General features: G+C 47.4%; 5 protein-coding genes across 5 annotated transcripts; 1 reads left to right on the top strand and 4 right to left on the bottom strand.

Moving 5' to 3' along the window:
• Positions 1-256: 256 nt before the first annotated feature.
• LOC124662933 lies at positions 257-3,227 on the bottom strand. The gene is made up of 5 exons (XM_047200712.1): positions 1,828-3,227; positions 1,623-1,736; positions 1,058-1,525; positions 609-919; positions 257-514 (listed from the first exon to the last, which is right to left on the bottom strand). Exons 1-5 carry the CDS (start codon positions 3,225-3,227, stop codon positions 330-332), a joined length of 2,478 nt encoding a protein of 825 aa, XP_047056668.1. The 3' UTR covers positions 257-329.
• Positions 3,228-5,077: 1,850 nt separating this feature from the next.
• Positions 5,078-9,104, bottom strand: LOC124662934 (pentatricopeptide repeat-containing protein At1g31430-like). The gene is made up of 2 exons (XM_047200713.1): positions 8,942-9,104; positions 5,078-6,974 (listed from the first exon to the last, which is right to left on the bottom strand). Exons 1-2 carry the CDS (start codon positions 9,102-9,104, stop codon positions 5,182-5,184), a joined length of 1,956 nt encoding a protein of 651 aa, XP_047056669.1. The 3' UTR covers positions 5,078-5,181.
• LOC124659870 (pentatricopeptide repeat-containing protein At1g09220, mitochondrial-like) lies at positions 7,390-8,826 on the bottom strand. The gene has a single exon (XM_047197690.1). It carries the CDS (start codon positions 8,824-8,826, stop codon positions 7,390-7,392), a length of 1,437 nt encoding a protein of 478 aa, XP_047053646.1.
• Positions 9,103-10,896, top strand: LOC124662935 (pentatricopeptide repeat-containing protein At5g15010, mitochondrial-like). The gene has a single exon (XM_047200714.1). The coding sequence runs from the start codon at positions 9,103-9,105 to the stop codon at positions 10,651-10,653; it is 1,551 nt and encodes a 516-aa protein (XP_047056670.1). The 3' UTR covers positions 10,654-10,896.
• A 2,134-nt stretch (positions 10,897-13,030) lies between these two features.
• LOC124665544 (NAC domain-containing protein 68-like) lies at positions 13,031-14,378 on the bottom strand. The gene is made up of 3 exons (XM_047202944.1): positions 14,147-14,378; positions 13,718-14,004; positions 13,031-13,628 (listed from the first exon to the last, which is right to left on the bottom strand). The coding sequence occupies exons 1-3, from the start codon at positions 14,376-14,378 to the stop codon at positions 13,164-13,166; spliced, it is 984 nt and encodes a 327-aa protein (XP_047058900.1). The 3' UTR covers positions 13,031-13,163.
• Positions 14,379-21,473: the final 7,095 nt, after the last annotated feature.

Genomic DNA, 21,473 nt, shown 5'->3' on the forward strand with positions numbered 1-21,473 from the left:
AGGGGAAGGTGCGTTCTGCATCTACACATACATGTAGGCATCAATGGCACTACAAAAAAAAAGCCTGTGTCTCTATGTAAACGTCTCAATGTAGAGCATAGCCAAAAAGGAATTGCACAAGAGAGAGCAAAATTACAGCCTGCGTCTCAATATAAACGTCAGTTCAAAGGCCAAGCCGTCTCACATCTTCCAAAATGTGAATACATGATGCACATGTTCAGATACAGTCAGCTAGCATCGTCAAGGGGCTTCAGAATAGATACAGCGTGTTATAAATATTACAGTGCATTGAGAACACGTGTGATATAGAAATAATGAAGCACCACGAATCAATGCTCGACTGAAAAACAGCTCCTAGTACTGACCACCCCGTCTTCAAGCGGAATTAAACATGTAGCAATATCCACGTGATCGATACTCTCTGGTCTAAATTTACCAACAGGCGTTTTTGTCGTTTTAACTTGGACAATGGTGACATACACATCCTGGCCGTGAGGACCAGAGAAACATTCACCTAGCACAACAATCACATTAAAGGTTAAACACATCTTTCAGGATCTTAATAAAACCATAATTAGAGATAGGGCAAGTGAGAAATAAATTATCACCTTGCACTACACAAAATACAACTGCACCTTGCTCCGCACCAACAAAATCCAAGCACATGCTTTCACCCTCCCAAGTAGTCTTACGCCATGAAAATGGCAAACTGATTTCATCGTGGAGGAGGCCATCATGAAAGTCATAAGCAACAAGGCCCCAATTTGTGCATGAGTAGATATAACCAGCAAAATATATGGATCTCCCATTTAAACGTTGCCTTCCATAGATAAGCGGATCATGAAATAGCAAGGTCCTACTTTCAACATCAGGTAAAACATCTTCCCATTCTCTGACATTCAGGTTAAGCAGAAAACACCTGCATGTTTTGTTGTCAGAAACTATGAAGGTATCAGCACCCAAGACAACATATCCTGACAGATCAAATGTCCTGTTCAAAAAATGATCAGGACGACTTGTCTTGCGATGCTTCCAACAGTCTGTAAGAGCACAAAACCTGGATGTCGGAGGCACAAATAGGTAAACTTCGAGAGAATGAGTGACAGCAACAATGCGATGACCTACATGAAGAACCACCGCAAAACAAACACCAGCAGGCCTTGAAGTTTTAAGCAAATTGGAAGATGGCCTACTAAGTTCAAACTCACAGATGTCATCTGGTTTGTACGACACAGCATAGATGTTTGTTAAACTCCTGACCATGAAATACCTCAGAGAAGGCTGTTGCATCACTTGACTCTGCCACCGAGATGTGTGACTATCACGCATAATTATGTTCATACCAAGATGCAGCCTGAGAGGAATGTAGTTGCAACTGGGCAGTAACCTTCCGTCTACGATCTCAGTCCGATACGCAATCAAACGAGAGCCAGCTTGGCACACAATATATAGATCTCTGTTAATCCGACAAGCAGGCTCGCGAAGCACATAGCATCTTGGGAACGACGGTTTATATAAAAACTTCCTGCAACAATTTATAACACAAAGATCACACGTGTCATGCATGGAATATGTATACAAACTAACTGGACATATGCAAGATTGATCGAAGGTTTGTTAACCTGCAACAAGCAAGCATCTCAGAGGAATCTTCGGCATCGTAGCTGGTTGAATCTTCAATGCCCTCAAGTAGCCTCGGAGGTGCCATGGCATTCTCGTGGTTGTACTCATACTCCCTAGTTGAGATATTGCCATGATTATATTCTTTTAAGTGACAACATTTGACTAGTAACTAACAGCAACAACCAATGAAAATAATACACTTACTGAAGAAAGCAGAATTCATGGACGGGTAGTACAGTAGGCTTGCACGGGAACATGTCTAACTGGCGACAGGTGGAATGCAAGATCTCAATGCCATTGGCGATGCCAGCGCTGCCATATTTTACTTGAAAGGTGGAGATGATTACATGATACTTGTCACATGAGCAGTCACGCGCCACGCTGATCCAGACGGAGCACATGACTCTGCCACCCAGATGTGTGAGTAAGCCAAAGCCATCAGGATAGAAAGGACAAACAGAATCGATCTTGGTAGGCGGCTTCAGCTCTACCAGCGGTTGCTGACCCTGACCACGGCCATGCAGCTTGTAGGCATAGATGGTGGATTTCTGGAGGAAGTAAATGGCATCATCTTCTTCGACATATACACCGCGGTCACGGATAGGAACATACTTGCCAACCCTGGTGGTGCCACCGGATAGGGTAGTGCTGCCACTGGACGTGTTTATGCTGCTGGTAGTGTTGTCACGGGAGATGTTCTTGCTGCTACTCCCTGGGCTTGGATTTATAGGGGCAGAGGACGAAACCGCTGTATCCAAGCGAGTAGTATCTTTGCTAGTGGAGGTGTTCTCGCTTCTGGTACCAAAGGAGGGATTCTTGCTTGTAGTAGTTCTGTTGGTGATCGTGGTGATGGCCGTCCAGGTGCAGGTGGAGCAACTGAAGCTGAAGAGCAGGTGAGCTGGTCGCAGCGACACCAAGATGGTGTCATGTATAACGGCGTGTCCCTGGAAGATGCTGCCACCCCACTTCATGGGGTTTTCCATCTCGTAAGGGAATTCGATGGTGCCGGCCACCACCCACCTGCCATCGCCCCTGTCGAGGCGTTGCATGACGAGGCGGCATGGCGAGTGAGGAATCAGGTGGAAGTAGGGTGCCCAGATGTCACCGCCGGCCGTGACTGGGCTGCAATCCATGAGGCGTCCTAGCAGCACGGTAGGGAGCTGGGTGATGGTTTTCTTGTCGTCCTGCAGCTGCAGCTCGAGAACTGGGGCGGATACGACTTTCGACTCAGCATCGACAAGCCGTTTCGAACAGAAGATGCACAGGGAGCGGCCGTCGGGACTTAGCGTGGCGTTTGCGCCCCAGGTGGGGGCGGCGCAATCGTTGTCGAAGTGGTGGAAGATCTCGAGGGCGTCGTTGCTCCGGCCGAGGATGCGACCAGACGGTGCGACGCGGAACCGGTGTAGGCGGAGGCCGGAGTCTGCCCGGAAGCCTACGAGCAGCGACCACGCGGGGCGGTCATCCGCGCCAGCCGGTATGCACACGTAGTCCCTGCCAGGGGCGACGCGCGGGATCCGTGGAGAACACCGACGACGCCAGCAGCAGAAGCATCGGAAGAGAGTGCAGCTGCCATCGGTGACCGGCGGCGGCGGCGGCGGCGGCATCTTGATTAGATTCCGCGCTAGCTGGGGTTTGCTATTCTATTTCCTTGGGGAGTCTGGGGGCGATTGGGGGAAGCTTATTTCGGACATTCCAAAGATCCCAAGACTGCGCAATACAAAAAGTATCCAGATTAGCCTACGGAGCTGCCCCTAAATATTCAAAAGGATAGCGAACTAAGCGAAGAATTGAGCAAAGTTAGATGGAAGACCCTCCAAGAAAATTTAGCAAGGGATCATATAGCTCCATGAGATCAGATCTTTGTTAGGAATTCCCTCAAATATGGTTTCACCTGGGCTCTCTGCATCTGCCTGAAGAGTTCCAGAGCATCAGAGAACTGACTAGCTTGTGAACATCTAGACATCATAGAGCTCCATGAGATCAGATCTTTGTTAGGAATTTCCTCAAATAGTTTTCTTTCCGAGACCATGTCCCCTCCTTTTGCATATGCTGTGATAATCACGTTCAGTGTCACAACATTCCTGTCCTTGATATTATGGAAAATTCTTTCCGCTGATTGTCCATGCCTGTCATAGTAATGTATCAAAGTATTACCCAAGTAAATATCCACCTCTATGCAGTAATCTTGCCTGTCATAGTAATGTACTACTATCAAAGTATTACCCAAGTAAATATCCACCTCTAAGCAGTAAACCTCTATGTACCTACCAAGCAATCTGCCATGCTCCAATCTCCTAGACGAGTGCATGCAGAGACAACCTTGGCCATGGTAACCTTATCTGCTTTCACTCCCCCATCCTACATCAACTTGAATAACGTTAACACACCAGGATACCACATCCTTCACTAGCATCTCATCAAAGACAGATCTTGCACAGCACAAATCACCACAAGCAGCATACAGATGAATCAGCGAACTGGAAACGAAGATATCGGAAAGAAGGCCATATTTCAGCACATGGTTATGCATCTCTGCCCCTTCCTTAAGAGCATTAATCCTTGCACAAACCTTCACTACAAATGGAAATGTCAGGTTGTCTGGCTTCATACCTTTTCCTCGAGCCTTCCTGTAGAAAGCAATTGCATCTTCTGGTGCATTACTTTGAGCAAGCCCCCTGAGTATGATATTCCAAAGATAAGTTGTTGGTGCTTCAATCTGCCCATATACTTTATGATCAAAAAACCAAATCTGGTTGCAGAACAGCATAAAATCTGAGAATCTTAGACATTACAGATTGGTAGTGCCCAGAAACAATGAGACAGCCATGAAGCCATTTAATGGCTTCCATGATCACAATGGTGAAAGAAAACTGGATTTTTTCATGAACTGTGGGCCAGTGAGGGGAAGGTGGTACAGCACATGTATTTTAACAAATCTGCTTCCTCCAAGGGATTAACAAGATAAGTAAAACATCAACAAAATAATTCTGTTAACTAGTACACAAGCGACAAAAAGCAATACCCCGAACTAGTCTTTTTGAAGGTGAAAAATATGGGCATGCTCTTGATGCTTATTAACAACATACAGATAAAAACAAGCACTGGGTATGGTAATTGGAACTTATGTTAGGTGTTATCAGTTTGCAAGTTTTCTTATTGCCGTCAGCCCCAAAGAGATGGATTTCCCATTAAGCATAAGCAGCTCTGCTGTTTACGGGAACTCACCAGCCTCCCGTACTGGTCTTCATCCTGTGACAAGAAATAGCAACATTGCTCACTGATGTTGCCGTGGAACAATTCTATGAGGAAATGTTGGCAGACGTCAGGTCGCTACACTGCATCCTGTGTTGGAGGAGAAATTTGTAAGGGCAAAATCAGAAGGAATTGATTACATTCCTTGGAATATAATTATCACAAATCCTTTTGGTAACATAGAAAAAATGGACTTTTATATTATTCACATCGAAACAATTAATTGCATTCATATGCCAAAATAACAATGTAGCAGTATTGTTACCGGTCCGAGAAACTACCTAAGTACAACTCATGCTAACTGGGTCAGCAGTCGATGACACTACAAGCGGGTGATTTCCTCACACGAGTATCTTCCATCCACTGCCTGACCTCCATGGCATCACTCCATCTATCAGCGCTGGCATATGTGTTGCTCAGCAACATGTAGTTCCCGCTGTTACCAGCATCCAACTCATTGAGCTTCTTGGTGACCACCTCAGCAGTGGCTAAATCACCATGTGTCTTGCATGCTCCCAGCAGTATCCTGTAAACGACAGGGTCAGGAACCACATGCATCTCAGCGATGAATCTCAGTGCCTTCTCCAACTGACCAGCACGGCCGAGGAGATCGACGACGCAACCGTAGTGCCTCATCTGTGGTTCCATGTTGTGAACCGACTTCATGCTATCGAAGTAGTCAAGCCCTTCCTCGACAAGCTCGGCGTTGGCGCATGCGATAAGCACTCCGAGGAATGTGACTCCGTTCGGCCTGAATCCTTTAGCGAGCATAGCCCGAAACACATTCAGAGCATCCTCTTCGCCGCCATTATTCGCCAGGCCTAGTATGATCGAGTTCCATGACAAGGTGTCCTTCTCTTTCATTTCTTTGAAGATTTGCAATGCTTCCTTGGTACTTCCACATTTTGCATACATGTCAATCAGGGAATTGTGCATAATGGTGTCAGCTTCGATCTTGTTTCTCCTCACATATTCATGAATCCACCTACCAAGATCAAGCGTGCCCAAGTGCCCGCAGGCGGAAAGTACACTTGTGATCACAATTGCATCTGGTTTCACCTGGGCTCTCTGCATCTGCCTGAAGAGTTCCAGAGCATCGGAGAACTGGCTAGCTTGTGAATATCCAGATATCATCGAGCTCCATGCGATCAGATCTTTGTTGGGAATTTCCTCGAATAACTTTCTTGCCGAAACCAGATTTCCTCCTTTTGAATACGCGGTGATCATTGTGTTCAGTGTCACGGCGTTCCTGTCCTTCATGTTAAAGAAAACCTTTTCTGCTGATTGCAGCTGCCCACGCCTGCCATAGTAATCAATCAAAGTATTACCCAAGTAAACATCCACCTCTATGCAGTAATCCTCTATGTACCTAACCAAGCAATCTGCCATGCTCCAATCTGCTAGACGAGTGCATGCAGAAACAACCTTGACCATAGTAATCTTATCAGCTTTTACTCCTCCATCATGCATCAACTTGAATAACGTTAAAACCTCTTTCGGTTGATTGTACTGGCTATATCCACATATCAAAGAATTCCAGGATACTACATCCACAACTAGCATCTCATCAAAGACAGATCTCGCACAGCACAAATCACCACAAGCAGCATACAGATGAATCAGCGAATTGGAAACGAAGATATCGGAAAGAAGCCCATATTTCAGTACATGGTTGTGCAACTGTTTCCCTTCCTTAAGAGCATTAAATCTTCCACAAGCCTTCACTACAAATGGAAATGTCAGGTTGTCTGGCACCATACCTTCTCCTCGAGCCTTCTTGTAGAAAGCAATTGCATCTTCTGGCGCATTACTTTGAGTAAGTCCTCTGAGTATGATATTACAAAGATAAGTTGTTGGTGCTTCAATCTGCCCATATACTTTATGAGCAGAAACCAAATCTGGTTGCAGAACAGCATAAAATCTGAGAATCTTGGACATTGCATATTGGCAGTTGTGCAGCCCAGAAACAATGAGATGGCCATGAAGCTTTTTCATTGCTTTTATGATTACAATGCTGAAAGAAAACTGGAATTTCCCATGAACTGTGAGCCAGTGAGGGGAAAAGCAGTACTGCACTTCCCATTCAACACATGTGCTTCCTGCAAGGGATTAACAAGATAAGTGAAACAGCAACAGAACATAATACTGCAAATTAGTATAAAAGCGACAAAAGATAATACTGTGAGCTGGTCATTTTGAAGGTGGAACATACGAGCATATGATGTTGATGCTTATTAACATACATAAAAAAAAGCAAAGAGTGGATAAGGAGATGGTTGTGTTTAAAACAAAGGTTATACTTATCATTCAACAATCATTCATCAGGGAAGAAGAAATAAACTGAATTATTAGTTACTATGTTAACTCTGCATGAAATATAAAGGGTAAAAGAACAAAATGTACCCACCATAAAGTAGGGAGATCACATTTGGTAGTATATAGGGAGATACAATTCTAGTGATGGAACAAATATTCTTCAACTGTGAGAGCTTCTTCCCACGATTTGGTTCTAACTTATTGACTCGCACCAACCAAAGCAAGCCCAGGAACCTTAACAGCATTCCTCTCATCTACTAGCTTCCGTGCCCTTTCGGCGTCACTAAACCTACCATGCTCAGTAAGCATATTGGATACCACCACAAAATCACCTCCAGATTCTGTCTCGATTTCTAGTATCTTCTTCATCGCCCTCTCCCCCATCTCCACTTCTCCATACTTACTGCAGCAACCCAGCAGTGTCCTCCACACGACCGAATTAACCTCCATAGGCAACCCACTTATTACTTGCTCAGCCTCACATAACCGTCCAGCCCTACCTAGCATGTCTATGATACACCCAAAATGCTTGATCTCTGGATTTATATTGTATTCGTAAACCATGCTTTTGAAAAACGCGACCCCTTGCTCCACTAGCCCTCCATGGCTGCAAGCATTGAGAACGCTCAAGAAAGTGATCCTGTTCGGTGCGATGCCTGCTCGTCTCATCTCTGCAAACAGCTCAACTGCCTCAGCTGACAACCCGTGCATCGCGAAACCCGAAATTATCGACGTCCACGACACCAAGTTTCTCCTGTCCATCATCTCGTTGAAAACCTTCAGCGAGTTCTGTATCGACCCGATCTTGGCATACAAATCTATGAGCGAATTCCCGACTCGGACATCCAGCACGAGAAGACCCGTCTTCTCACAAAAGCAATGCAGGGCCTCGCCCAAAAGAACCCTTCCAATACTGGTCACTGCAGGCACAACCGCCAAAACGGTTATCTCGCTCGGGCTAACGCCTTCCGCCATCATGCGGCGGAAAAGATCGGCGGCCTCCGCATGGCGAGAAGACCGCGTGTAGCCATCTATCATCCCGGTCCACGAGACAACGTTCCTACACGGCATCCGCTCGAAGAGCAGCCTGGCGTGCTCGGCTTTGCCCCGAGCAGCAAGCCCGGTGATCATCACGTTCCAGGAGACCGCGTTCTTCGCCGGCATCTCGTCGAACGCCGCCCGGGCGTCCGCCAGGCGCCCGCACGCGAGGTACGCGCTGGTGAGGGCGGTGTGCACGTGGGCGTGGAACGCGAACCCGTTCCGGACCGCGAGCCCGTGCAGCTGCGCGCCGGCTTGGGGGCACGCCAGCCTGGCGCAGGCTCCGAGGGCGAAGGTGAAGGCGTAGGTGTCGTCGGCCGCGTGCCGGCGGGAGGCTCGGAAGAGGTGCAGCGCCTCCTGCGGGAAGGGGCCGCGGGAGTAGGCCTTGAGGAGGGTGTGCCACGGCGTGGGACGCCGGTCGAACACCTGGTGGGCGATGAGCTGGGCGTGGATCTGGAGGAGCGGGCGACGAGCGGATTGGTGCTTCAGGAGGAGGGCGACTAGGCTGTGGACGTGCGCAGCGGCGGCGGCGGCGGCGGCGGGGGAGTGGAGGGGTGGGCTTCCCTGCCGCGAGATGTGAGGGGAGAACCGTGCCATGGCCGGAGGTGGCTAGCTAGTCTTGCTTAAACCCTACCCAGCGGCTATGGTGTCTACCTAGACGATGTCACCTGAATGAATGATAGTGCAATCGAGAGAGGCCATCTCTGCATACCTTGTCTAGAGAGAAGGTCGCTCGCAGCGGCTTCACTGGAAATCGCCTTGGCCTCAAGACGAAACGAACAGTTTACTTTGCGCTTGTGCTCTGCTTGCCTTTTCCGAGTGAACATTGTTGTGCTGACACAAATCACTCCTCGGCGTCCTCGCTCCTCCTCCATGTTGCGCAGAGCTCTCGCCGGAGCAATCACGCGCCTCTCATCCCCCGGTTTCTCCAGCCCGCTCCGCCCGCTCAGACCCTCGCGCCTCTCCACATGGAGAGAACCCGGTGCCGACGGCGGCGCCGGCGACAGCGAGGGGGAGGACGACCCCTTCTCCTTCCCGGACCAGCAGAACCTCCCGCCGGACGTGTCCCGCGGCGTGGACGCCGTCGTCGCGGCAACCGAGTGCTCCCACACGGACGCCACGCGCGCCAGGGACCTCCTGCAGCAGTGCGGCGCCGCGCCCTCCGAGACGCTCGTGGTAGCCGCGCTCTCCCGCCTCCGCAACAGCTGGGCGGCCGCGCACGCGGCCTTCCGCTGGGCGTCCGCGCGTCCCGACTACACCCCCGGCCGCCACGCGTGCCACTCCATGCTCGCCATCCTGGCCCGGCACCGCCGCTTCGACGACGCGCGGGCGCTGCTCGACGAAATGCGGCGCAGGTCCCTCGCGTCCCCGCGGGCGGTGCTCCTGCTCATCCGCCGCTACTGCGCCGCGCGCGACGTGGCTAGCGCCATCGCGGCCTTCCGCTCGCTCCGGGGGTTCGGCTTCGAGCCGGGCCTCGCGCAGTTCCAGGGCCTCCTGAGCGCCCTCTGCCGGCACAAGAACGTCAGGGACGCGGAGCACCTGCTCCTGTCCAGCGAGGAGGAGTTCCCGTTCGAGACCAAGAGCTTCAACATCGTGCTCAACGGGTGGTGCGGCGCGGTCTGCAGCGCGCGGGAGGCCAAGCGGTTCTGGACCGCCATGGAGGTCCGGGGCATCGAGAGGGACGTGGTGTCGTACGGCAGCATGATCTCCTGCTTCTCGAGGGCCGGGAGCCTGGACACGGTGTTGAAGCTGTTTAACCGCATGAAGGACGCTGGCGTTGTGCCGGACCGGAGAGTTTACAACGCGGTCGTGCACAAGCTCACCAAGGGGCAGTGCGTGGACGAGGCGAGGGCGCTTGTCCGGAGCATGGAGGAGAAAGGGGTTGCGCCGGACACGGCCACTTACAACTCCCTGATCAAGCCTCTCTGCAAGGCTCGCCGGGTCAAGGAGGCAAGGGAAATGTTCGATGAGATGGTCGGAAGGGGGCTACTGGCGTCGGTGAGGACGTTCCATGCATTGTTTGATGTGGCTGCGAGCCCCGATGAGGTGTTTGAGCTGCTGGATAAGATGAAGACTATGCACTGCGAGCCGGAGATTGACACTTACATTATGTTGATCAGGAAGTTCTGTCGGTGGAAGCAGCATGACAGCGTGGAAAAACTGTGGAACGCAATGCCTGCGAACGGGCTGAGCCCTGATCGGAGTGCATACATTGTGTTGATACATGGGTTGTTCTTGAACGGGAAGCTAGAGGAGGCAGCAAAGTATTACGAGGAAATGAAAGCCAAGGGCTTTCCACCCGAGGAGAAGACTGAATCAATGATACAGGCGTGGCTTGCAGGCCGAGAGCTTGCCAAGGCGTCAGCTGCTGTTGGCTCAAGAGGTGGTTCTGTGTCTCTCAAAGTAACTCGCAGAGAGTGGTAAAGATGAAAATCGTTTGAAATTGATCAACGACAAGAAACACAGAAGAGGTTGTTGTGGAGTAACTGCTAGATAAGTTGGAGAGAAATTATTACTCAGAAATAAGATTCTGACTACTCACCATAGTACTATCTTTCCCCAGTTTATTTACATTCTCAATAAGATCATTTGGGCGTCGACTGGAATTAGAAAGTGCAACCTCTGTTTAATCTTGGTGTTTGAAAGTGCAACCTTTAATATATTTCTTGGCTGTCAACTGGAAGTAGAAAGTGCAACCTTTGTTTATATTCTCAATAGATCGCTTGGCTGTTGACTGGAATTAGAAAGTGCAACCTTTATTTAACCTGTTAAACCTGGATAGGCATAATCACTTGTTGTATTCTTTATTTATTGACTACAAGTTAAATTATTCGTTGACAATGTATAATTAATCAATGTCCACCATATTAATACTTGATTTAAAATGTTTCAGATCTCAATATAAAAAATATTTCCAATACTTGTACTTCAGGCTTGCAGCAATTCCATTTGTGCAGTGCCTACTGGCATGTTCTCATATATATAATAACCTCTATAGCATTCAAGATCTGCAGCTGTGTGACTGAAGTTATATTTTTTTCTTGACAAACCACCATCATATATATATTGTTCAAGATCTGCAGCTGTGTGAAGTTATATTTTCTTCTTGACAAACCACCATCATATATTATTCTCTTTCTGCCACTGAAACCTTGCAATCTTTCTGATAGCATTGATTTAGTGCATGTGCATACTAATAATCCAGCTACAAGAGCACACTGGATCGAAGATGGGGCGGTTTGCAGCCAGCCTAGATAAGTTGGCGAGAAATTATTTAGTCACAAATAAGATTCTTGCTGTTCACCATAGTAATATGTTTCCCCAGTTTATTTACATTCTCCATAGATCATTAGGGTGTCAACTGGAATAGAAAATGCAACCTCTGTTTAAACTTGGTGTTTGAAAGTGCAACCTTCAATATATTTCTTGGCTGTTGACTGGAATTAGAAACTGTAACATTTGTTTAACCTGTTTAAACTTGGTTAGGCATCACTTGCTGCGTTCCATCTTTTGTAGCTTGTACTGTGTTTATATTGACTTTTTTGATAAAGCGGGTAATATTGACTACATGTTTTAATTATTGGTTCACAATGTATAATCGGTGTCCACCATTTTAATACTTGATTTCATATGTTTCAGGCTTCCAGAAATTCCGTTTGTACAGTGTCTTCTGGCATATTCTCATATATATAACCTCTATATGACCGTGGAAGATCTGCAGCTGTGTGAAGTAATATGTCATAATTTTCTTCTTGAAAAAGCACCATCATAACTTGTTGTCTTTCAGCCATTGAGCCATTGCAACCTTTTCTTATAGTACTGAAATCACAACCTTTCTGATAGCATTAATTTAGTGCATGTGCATACTAATAATCCAGATACAAGAGCACATTGGATCGAAGATGAGGCGGTTTGCCACCAGCTTGTTAGTAATCAATGCATCTGTTCATTCTGAGGTGAGAGTTTACCTGAATTTCAGTTGTATCTATTCAGTTAGCTGTTCTTTTCTCTACTACCCTGTGGCTTCAATAAAGCCGCGCAGCCAGTGGCTTCATTCAAACCAATGATAATATGGTCATGAACTTATCGTTGCATGTGATCTTTATTAAGACCTTTCTGCAATATCCTACAGGATATTCCTGCTAATATCAAGTGCCTTGTTTTGTCAGCTGTCACTTGATATATCCTAAACGCTGGTACTATGTAGCCTAGTCTCGATTAATATCGAGTAGTAGACGCAAGTTGCTTTAAAGTTTTGTTGTTAAGACGATGACAGATAGTGCACACAGTTATGGGGAAAACAACTTGCTTTCTCTGTGCAACCTACAGCCATCCGAGCCATGCTTGTCATGCTAGTGCTCACTGTCATTTTCATGGCATCTTATAGCTGTAGGGCTGCAAGCGTCGCTAACTCGTATGACTCATGACACAGACTAACATAGTGCACGGCCACATCTCAGCTTTAGCTGACAGCTGCGTGGTAGTCCAGTCGTAGTCTGCTCATGTATGCACTGAACGTTTTACAGTTCTGTCAATATCTGAAATCACTGTGCCACAAAATTCGGCTAAACACCAAATATCTTTTTGATTGAAAAGATGATGAATGGGGTAAAAAACTGAAATATGAAGTGAGAAACAATTCCCAATAACCGAGTATGCACTTACGACTGGTCGAGGGCTGAATAACTTAGTTTGATTATGAGGACAAAAATGGAGATGTTTTCGCAGGATATCGAATGCCTAAGATCAAAACCAAAGAATACATACTACAGACCTACCACCACATGCTGCAGAATCATGCTTTGCCAAATTTCTAATCCTTAATTTACTCTCTCCTTATAGTTCAACGTTCAAGCATTATCTATCCCCCCCCCCCCCCCCCACCCACTCTCTTATTTACAGGATGTCTCTGTTCTTCCTCTTGTTCCATCTCATCAGAAGGGTGGCATGACCGTCTGCCACATCCTCATCTGCGGCGAGGTCATCGACTGCAGGTAGCCGCTGCTGCCGACGTCCTGCCAAGGCGCGGCCGCCGGGTTCGCCATCTGCCCCATCTGGCTCATGTAGCAGGAGTGCATGTCGTCCATGCTGAGGCCCGTGAACCACTCGTTGTCCTCCTTCACCGTCACCATGGCCTGCCCCTGCGACGCCATGTCCCTGCTGAAGCCCTGGTGCTGTTGCTGCTGCTGATGTAGGGCGGGGCCGTTGTCGATGTCTGAGGAATCGTGCGTCTGGAAGCTGTCTGACAAGGCCTGGGTGTCCACCAGTGGGTTCATGACCTCCCCGTTCTGTCTGTGGTGGTGCGGCGGCGCCGCCACGGCGGCCATGTCCTGCTCCACCTTCACCTTGTCCCAGTTGTTCTTCTTGTTGTAGAGGCGGCAGAGCACCCATTCGTCCAGCTGAGTAGAAGAGGTGGAAGAGAGTGTCAGCATCGATCAATGCAGAGAAATTTGTAGATGGTGCAGGGAATTATTGAAGGGAGGGCTACCTTGAGGGATTTTTTGTTGCCTGGCGCGCGGTCGGCTTCGGCGAGGCGGTACTCGTGCATGATCCAGTCCGTCTTGACGCCCCTGGGCGCCCTCCCGGCGTAGAAGACGAGCGCCTTCTTGATGCCGACCGTCCTCCCGCCGCTGTCCCTGGAGGGGACCGGCTTGTCGGCGCCCGTGGCCTTCCAGTAGCCGGTCCCGGCGGAGCGGTTGGGGCGCGAGCCGTTGGGGTACTTGCGGTCCCGCGGCGTGAAGAAGTACCACTCCCTGCTCCCGAACAGCGCCCTCTCTGCGCGAACACGAAGAAGAAAAGTTAGCGCATTCGCTCTGAAGTCTGAAACGCGGAGTGGGCTGGGGCCGAGACCACGCGCAAACAGGAAAGGAAAAAAGCAGGCGAATTGATCAGAATTGGGAGCGAGAAGCAGGCGCACCAGGCAGATCCCATGGATCGAACTTGTAGAGGTCGACCTCGGCGATGATGGAGACGGGCTGCGGCTGCCCGGCCACCTTCCGGCAGAGGTAGTGCACGACGAGCTCCTCGTCGGTGGGGTGGAACCGGAACCCCGGGGGCAGGTTGAGGTCCGCCTCCGCGTCCCTCCGCCCGCTGCCCTCCGCCGCCGCCGCCACCATCGCCGGCTCGGCCTTCACCGTTGCCATCATCATCCTAACGAGCGCCTCGTGTCCACCACCTTCCAGCAGAGAGAGAATCCCGCCTTCTAGGCTTTCCCCCCTGTGCTATCTAATCGGCGTGCGTGTGATTGCTTCCTTGGCCACCAAGGCGGCTATATACCGGGCCCGAGGCACGTGGGCCGACCGTGGGCCCGCGCGTGTCTCCCCGAACCCGCTCATGGGCTCCGGATCAGGACGGCCGCGCCTGCCTCGAAGGTTCGGCTCGTGGACAAGGCTTTGACCCCCGCGACGGCTCCCACGAAAGGGACGGAAGGGTCAAAAGGGCAGATTTTTTTTAGCAGCACATCGAACCTCGGCGGGGCGGCGAATGGCGTGGCGCCTGCGTGCGTGCGTGAGCCCTGCCCTGGTCGTCGGCCGTGGCAACGTACCCTCCCATGTGATCCTGATCGTCTACACTCTACAGGGCCGGCCTGATCGTCTATGCATGCTGTGCCCTCGTTTCTCGTCCGCTCATTTGCGTCACGTGTGCAAATGGAAAAGGAGGACACATGTAAGTTTCTCGGCCGTGCTTATGGGTTTTTTTTTTCTCGTGGAGAAACCTTCAGCAAGGGGCATGAGTCTACTCATGGAAAGAAAGTAAGGACCAGCGTTTCACACTACAAGCCACGCTAATGCTAATGCTTTTCCTGACAAAAAAGAGTACATTAATATCGCGGACACAACCCCCAAACTGTCAAAAGACATCACATATGTACGCAACCAAATTCTAGAAAGAAGAATAAAAGAAATGAAATGGTCCCAACATAGTGAGCAATTCCTTGAAAAGACAACAACCGGAGTACAGATTCTCCAAAACGTCGTCTCCAAAAAAAAACATGGGACCACCAGCGGCGTCGTCGATCAAGTATCTTACATTTTCAGGCTAGCAAAAGTTTGTGCATTTGTGCAGCCTTCAACGAAGCCATTGGCGGATATGACCAATTAAGACCAGACATTGGGTTTTCACCCCTGGAAGATAAGAATCCTTACTCCTCCGATGCCGAGGCCACTACTACAAATCACGAATCATCAGGAAAAATCCTCATCGCCTCGAAGACCCGGTCTGCCATTACTAGTCCTCCAATCTCAGCTGCCATGACATTCTCCGCCATTGTAAATCCCCTGGATATCGAAACACCGACATGTCCCGTAATATCAACATGCAACGGGGCTTCGCGCCACACCCTCCCGAAGCCGAACGTGCTGATAAGAAGGGCGTGCACAACAGAATCGCATCTGATCCGGCAATCTAGGGTTGTCATGCGTCCAAAAGATCTCCGGCAGATCCTTCAACGACCGGATCAAGGAAAACGGTAACAAGCAGGTCATGCTAATGCGGAGTAGACACCTTCACACATACCACCATTGATTCCCTTTCAACCTACTCCCTCTGTTACAAAATTTTCGATATGTATGTTTTTATTTTGAATTTAAGCTAAAGCCTAGGGATGGAAATGTGTGCTCATTACCAGCGTAATAGGCAGGTAAAACTCCATTAGAGTATGGGTATGGGACAAAAAAATACTAATAAATACTATTAATTGCGAAATATTATACCGATAGGGTAGACAGAATACATGTATAGGATCATAGAACCCATACCCATACCCATGTACTAATCCAAATTTGAACAAGTGGAGTCTTCGTATAATTCGTGTTGATATTTATAATATGTTGTTGTCTCTAAATTATGGTCATGAGTTGTTTACGACCAAATTTTTTTGCTTAATTTACGGTCGGTAAGCGTGGGTAAGATCAAAGTGGACGGTATGGGTACACAAGTTGGCCACGAATACCCATTTATCATATTGGGTGACGGGGATGGAACAAGACTATAGACATTGACGGATATGACTATATACACATATCTCGCGGGTGCCATCCCTACTAAAACAAAGACAAGAATTGTTGTAACGGAGAGAGTATATATACAATTTAACTGCCGACAAGCTGTATTTTATCTTCAGTATACTACCCTTCCTTAGAATGCACGGCGTGGCATTGAGCTGCTGTAGTGTCCACATGCATCGAAGCAGTTTATATCGATCCCATACCGAACGATCGACACAGGATATGCTTGGAGCATCACAAGACATTTAACAATTCAAGGGGACAATCTCCAAGCGTGGACCGTTCATACTGAGCTAACCTAGTACCGCCATTTATTTTACTCGGTCACAGACAGCTAGAGCAGGTGTATCTCCTCCCAACTCCTCCAATCTGTAACCTACTGAGAAATAACTTTGCTCCAATCTGCACGTGCCATATATATCCTGGGTGGATGCCGTCGAAGTGCACCGAACCTGGACCTTAGCTGGGTGCGCATCGAGCCGCAACGGTGGGGTGGCGAGCAAATCCTCCCGTGGTTGTTGTTGGGGTCGGCCATATAGCTGGATAGCGCCTTGTCGACAGCCGATGTTTTCTCATTCCTCCTGGACTAGACTACGCTACGACATTGCGGCAGAAAAGGACGGACAGGCAGCTCGATCATATCCCGCGGAAAGAGAAATGCCGGTGGGAAAGCGATGGACACCACAGTAGATTATATTGCGCTTTCGTTTTACATAGGCGGAAAGTATACCCCGCGTACGTGCTGCAGTAGTCTCTTGCTGCAAAACATTCATTTTTTCTACTCCCTCCGGTTCATATTAATTGACTTTATATGGATGTATCTAGACACATTTTAGTTCTAGATGCATCCATATTGAAGTCAATTAATATGGATCGGAGGGAGTAGATGCAAATTTTTCCTTAATTTAACAGATTTATTATGTATGAGCTTTGTACTTATATCGGGTGGTGTCCTACTCCTACCCACAGCTGGTGATGTATCACTTAGGGCATTAGCAATGGTGGCATACACAACTAGCTGCTCCATGTAAAAAAGTTGTCATAAGCAACATGATTAATTTTATCTCTCCAATGAAAGCTACAACTTTAGTCAGAGAAAAGAGAGAAGGGACCCCACAAATATGACACTATGTATCTCTTTCTCTCTCGAAAAAGCATGCTTTTTAGGCTTGAGATCCCACTTCTTGAAGAGGAGGCTGCCTCCTCATCCGAACCTACTTTAGACCACCCGAACCTAGTTAAAGGTGTGAGGCAGTGGAGGGCAATGCATTGGGCATGCCCTTACTGGCACCATCAGCTGTCATCCGGTGGGCTAAACATGCATGGTTAAAGCCTGACAGACGTAATATGACAGGGGAACACTTGACACCGTTAGCTGCCTTTCTAGGCATCATTTCATTGACAATGTTTAGAGCATCTCTTATGAGTTATGACATATGCAAAAAGGTGCCCAACTCAAAAACGGCTGACGTTGTATTTAAGTGCGGAGCAAACAACATAGGGTCTAGTACATACCAAACACGTATGGTGTTTTGGCTCATGGAAGTATATGCTCACTTTATTTTAAAATGCATCTTATATGTATTTTGAAATATCAAAAAATTGAAACAAAAAATTTGTACGTACATGTTCACGTGCTACGCACCGACAAAGTCGTATCGTGAACAATCGACTTTTCCTGTGGCATGTGTAAAAAAACAAAATTTGGTGCTACAAAAAAAAAGCTGTGTACAAGATAAATTTTCTTCTTTTTACGTAGTCCACAAAAAAGTATCGATTTTTCACGAAACTTGACGAACGCACATATATTCTAGAGATGTGGATGTAGAATTTTTTGCCAAAAAATTTTGAAACTTCGAAATACGTTTTTTTGGTAGAGTGAACACGTGCACCTGAATTTCAAAACCTTTACCGTATTCAGTTTTATTTGAGTATAATAAAAAATTCCTCACATGCTACTAATTGCAGCACTAGGGTGAATTTTTTTAAGTATAGGAAACACCCCGATTCAATTGGGGAGGAAGGTTTCACCGTGATTGAGGAGAGAGGGGAGAGAAAGAAGTGGGTCTGGAGGTTTGTTTGACTGTCACATAGGCCGGACTCTAGAAATCTGATGTGAAGTTGTGTTGCAGTTGGTGCCGATGACCCCAATCGGCCTCCTATGTATCGGTTCTGTGTTCGGGTTGTTGGATATTATATTAGACTTGTGGCGGGTGGATTGGCTATTGGGATGCCGGTGGGAGCGTTTTTTTTTTTGGTCCCAACAACCCTATTGGCAGAGCTATTATGGCTCCCGATGGAGATGCTCTCACAGACTCATCTCGCTACAAACTTTTTTGAGTATTCCAGAAACACCTTTTGAGTAAGAGATTGTGGTGTGCAAAAAAAGTAAGAGATTGCGTGTGTCTCCTAGAGACGCGTTTAGAGTGGGAAGCCACTTAAATCATGTTTGTAGTTTAGTTGAAGATTTTTAGTTTAAATTTTGAGTAAAATAGAACTAGAAAGATTCAGATGAACTAGAAAGATCGTTTGCAAGCTACCTGAAGAGATACCCATTTTTTTTAAAAAAGGAGAAGGCAAAAGTTCAAAATCCCGTACACTATCCGTCTTGAATTTTAATATATTTTGAATATTTTATTGCAAACTAGGGTAACACAAAAGTCTGCGTGGATTTCTGCCAACCAAAGGATTTTTCCTACGCCTACATTCTCGAATTAGCACCATATATCCAAAGGTCTTTTCCCTGAAAGTGCTTTATGAGAATGAACAGAGCCCAGCTCGCTCAATGACGACGATAGATAGTAACAGGGACCGGCCGACGGCGAGATGCTTTCATCGTCGTCGGCGGCGGGCCGGCGGCCACCACGATCGCACCTGGCTGCTAAGGTCAGCAACGGCTCCTCAACAGGCACATCCAGGGAAGATGCCGACGGACCCGAGTGACGCAAGCGCCGACGTAACCACAGGTGTTCTTTTTCGTTCCTTGAGCCTGAAGGCGCGTCACGGTCACAGGCAACCGCTATAGCGTTGAACCTGACCGAGTCCGACCTACATACCCTGACCGTACGTGCGCCGGATCGAGTGATGGCGTCGTCGACTGTTCGGCGGCTCTGGTTGGTCACTCACTCAGAGAAATCTGTCGAATCAACAAACAGGATGAGGCTGCTAGCTGTAGCTTGAGACTGCTCATAGTGGGAGTAACATAGTTAGTAACATCACACATCTCCAGGGCCGGCCCTAGGGGGGGCGGGAGGGGCGGCCGCCCCGGGCCCCTGAATCCAGGGGGCCCAACTTCCAACTAGCAGCGGCAGAGGAAGAACCCATCTGAGCGACTAAGCGCCTGTCGATCCGCCATTAGAGCACCTCCGGAACTCCTGACTGTTTATCCCGTATACGGACAAGGAAGGCAGGCACGAAGCGTTTTATGGTAAAAACGGGCTTTTTTATCCCTTTGATTAGCTTGGGCCGTCTTTCCATGGTCAACGTCTTCTCTTAACTCAGCTATGTACGAAGGCACTAAGTCGGGTAGGGCCCATGGGCTGTACCTGGCCGGGAATACGGATCCAGTTATTCAACACACATGGCTACAAAACAAGAAATTCAACGCTCGTTTCAAAAAAAAAAAGAAATTCAACGCTAGTAGAAGCTCATTTTCCTGCTAAAAAAGTCTGCATCCTTTTCTTATTTATCTGTGCGCTGATTTTCTCGCATAGTTGGCAAAGTGCAACTGCAAAGCCATGGTTAGAAATAGTTAATATAAAATGTGTAGTTTATCAATGTTGCATCTGTATGCAATATAAGTGTTTAATTAATGGTAAAATTCCCTATGTATATATACTTTATGCTTATTTTAAACAACCTAGACGAAGAAGGATAAGGTTGCTAATTTCATTTTTTCACTTCCTAGAATAATTGAAAACAACAACTCATCAATTGTGTACGCCATCTACTTGTCTCCCTTCAAAAGTTTCTTCATCTCACTAACATTCATCTAGCAATAGTCTTAAATAGTTGTTTCATCTGAAAGTTATGCACGACAATAAAAAACATAGATATTTATCGATAATTTAAGTTAATATCTCTAAATTATTTTATATAAATAATATGTTTAAATACACTTTAAGTATTTACTGGTAATGAGTATATACGTGAAACATATTATTATAATGTTTTTTTAAGGGCCCAGAATTCTGCTTTCGCCCCGGGCCCTCAAAACCTTAGGACCTGGCCTGCACATCTCAAGATATTTTGGTGACATGGCATGCGAATAAATGAAGAAAGAGAGTGAGGTGGTAACTAGCTATGTTACCATAACATCACACACCCCAAGACAAAATGAATCTACAACATAATAAATGACGCAATGCATGACACCACATATAAGTTACTACACACTATGAAGGTAGTAACCTAGACTAGTAACATGTCATATGTTACTAGTCTAAGTTATTCCCCACTATGAGTAGCCTGAGTGAGGAGTAACTTAGACTAGTAACATATGTCATGTTACTAGTCTAGGTTACTACTTTCATAGTGGGTAGTAACTTATATGTGGTGTCATGCATTGTGTTATTTATTATGTTGTAGACTCATTTTGCCTTGGGGTGTGTGATGTTATGGTAACATAGCTAGTTACCACCACACTTTCTTTCTTCATTTATTTGCATGCCATGTCACCAAAATGCCTTGAGATGTGTGATGTTACTAGCTATGTTACTCCCACTATGAGCAGTCTGAACTACTCCCGGGGGCTCGAACAACAAGTCAATCAAATCAACAACACGTTCATCGGAAGAAAAAAAAAGTCAACAACACGAGTCTACTGGCAGTCTAGAAGTTGATCTGTAGTAATTCCGCAGTTAAGAGACTTAAAGTGTTCTTATCATAGGAGAAGCCGGAGGCGGCCAGGAAAACCCATGTAGGGTCTGCTTCGTCTCCGATGATCTTGGTTTTGGAGGTGTGACGGACCACAGTCTCTCGTCGGTGGTAGGGTTTTGTCCTTTGTTAAATTGTTTTCAATGTCTTTTTCGGGATGGTGAGGTACATCTTGAAGTTAGAAAAAGTTCTTCCCGCCCTATCCTCACTTTTATGGTGCGTCTAGCATCGAGGGAGTGCGCATGGAGTTGTGTTCCTGGTAGATCTCCTAGGATCCGGTCGGTTGTCGTGTTCGTTGGTGTGGTTCTTTTCCAGTCTACAGTTTTCATCTTTAACAACGGTTGTTGTCTGGTGCGTTAGTCC

The sequence above is a fragment of the Lolium rigidum genome, chromosome 6 (genome assembly GCF_022539505.1).
Source record: "Lolium rigidum isolate FL_2022 chromosome 6, APGP_CSIRO_Lrig_0.1, whole genome shotgun sequence".
Lineage (NCBI taxonomy): Eukaryota > Viridiplantae > Streptophyta > Magnoliopsida > Poales > Poaceae > Lolium > Lolium rigidum.

Coding starts and splice junctions, on each gene's coding strand:
- LOC124665544 (XM_047202944.1), bottom strand. CDS start 14,378: ATGATGATGGCAACGGTGAAGGCCGAGCCGGCGATGGTGGCGGCGGCG. Junction 14,005..14,146: donor CGATCCATGGGATCTGCCTG/GTGCGCCTGCTT, acceptor GTGTTCGCGCAG/AGAGGGCGCTGTTCGGGAGC. Junction 13,629..13,717: donor GCAACAAAAAATCCCTCAAG/GTAGCCCTCCCT, acceptor TCTTCTACTCAG/CTGGACGAATGGGTGCTCTG.
- LOC124662934 (XM_047200713.1), bottom strand. CDS start 9,104: ATGGAGGAGGAGCGAGGACGCCGAGGAGTGATTTGTGTCAGCACAACA. Junction 6,975..8,941: donor CGACCTTCTCTCTAGACAAG/GTATGCAGAGAT, acceptor AATCCCTTGCAG/GAAGCACATGTGTTGAATGG.
- LOC124662935 (XM_047200714.1), top strand. CDS start 9,103: ATGTTGCGCAGAGCTCTCGCCGGAGCAATCACGCGCCTCTCATCCCCC.
- LOC124662933 (XM_047200712.1), bottom strand. CDS start 3,227: ATGCCGCCGCCGCCGCCGCCGCCGGTCACCGATGGCAGCTGCACTCTC. Junction 1,737..1,827: donor CATGAATTCTGCTTTCTTCA/GTAAGTGTATTA, acceptor TATCTCAACTAG/GGAGTATGAGTACAACCACG. Junction 515..608: donor TGTATTTTGTGTAGTGCAAG/GTGATAATTTAT, acceptor TTGTTGTGCTAG/GTGAATGTTTCTCTGGTCCT.
- LOC124659870 (XM_047197690.1), bottom strand. CDS start 8,826: ATGGCACGGTTCTCCCCTCACATCTCGCGGCAGGGAAGCCCACCCCTC.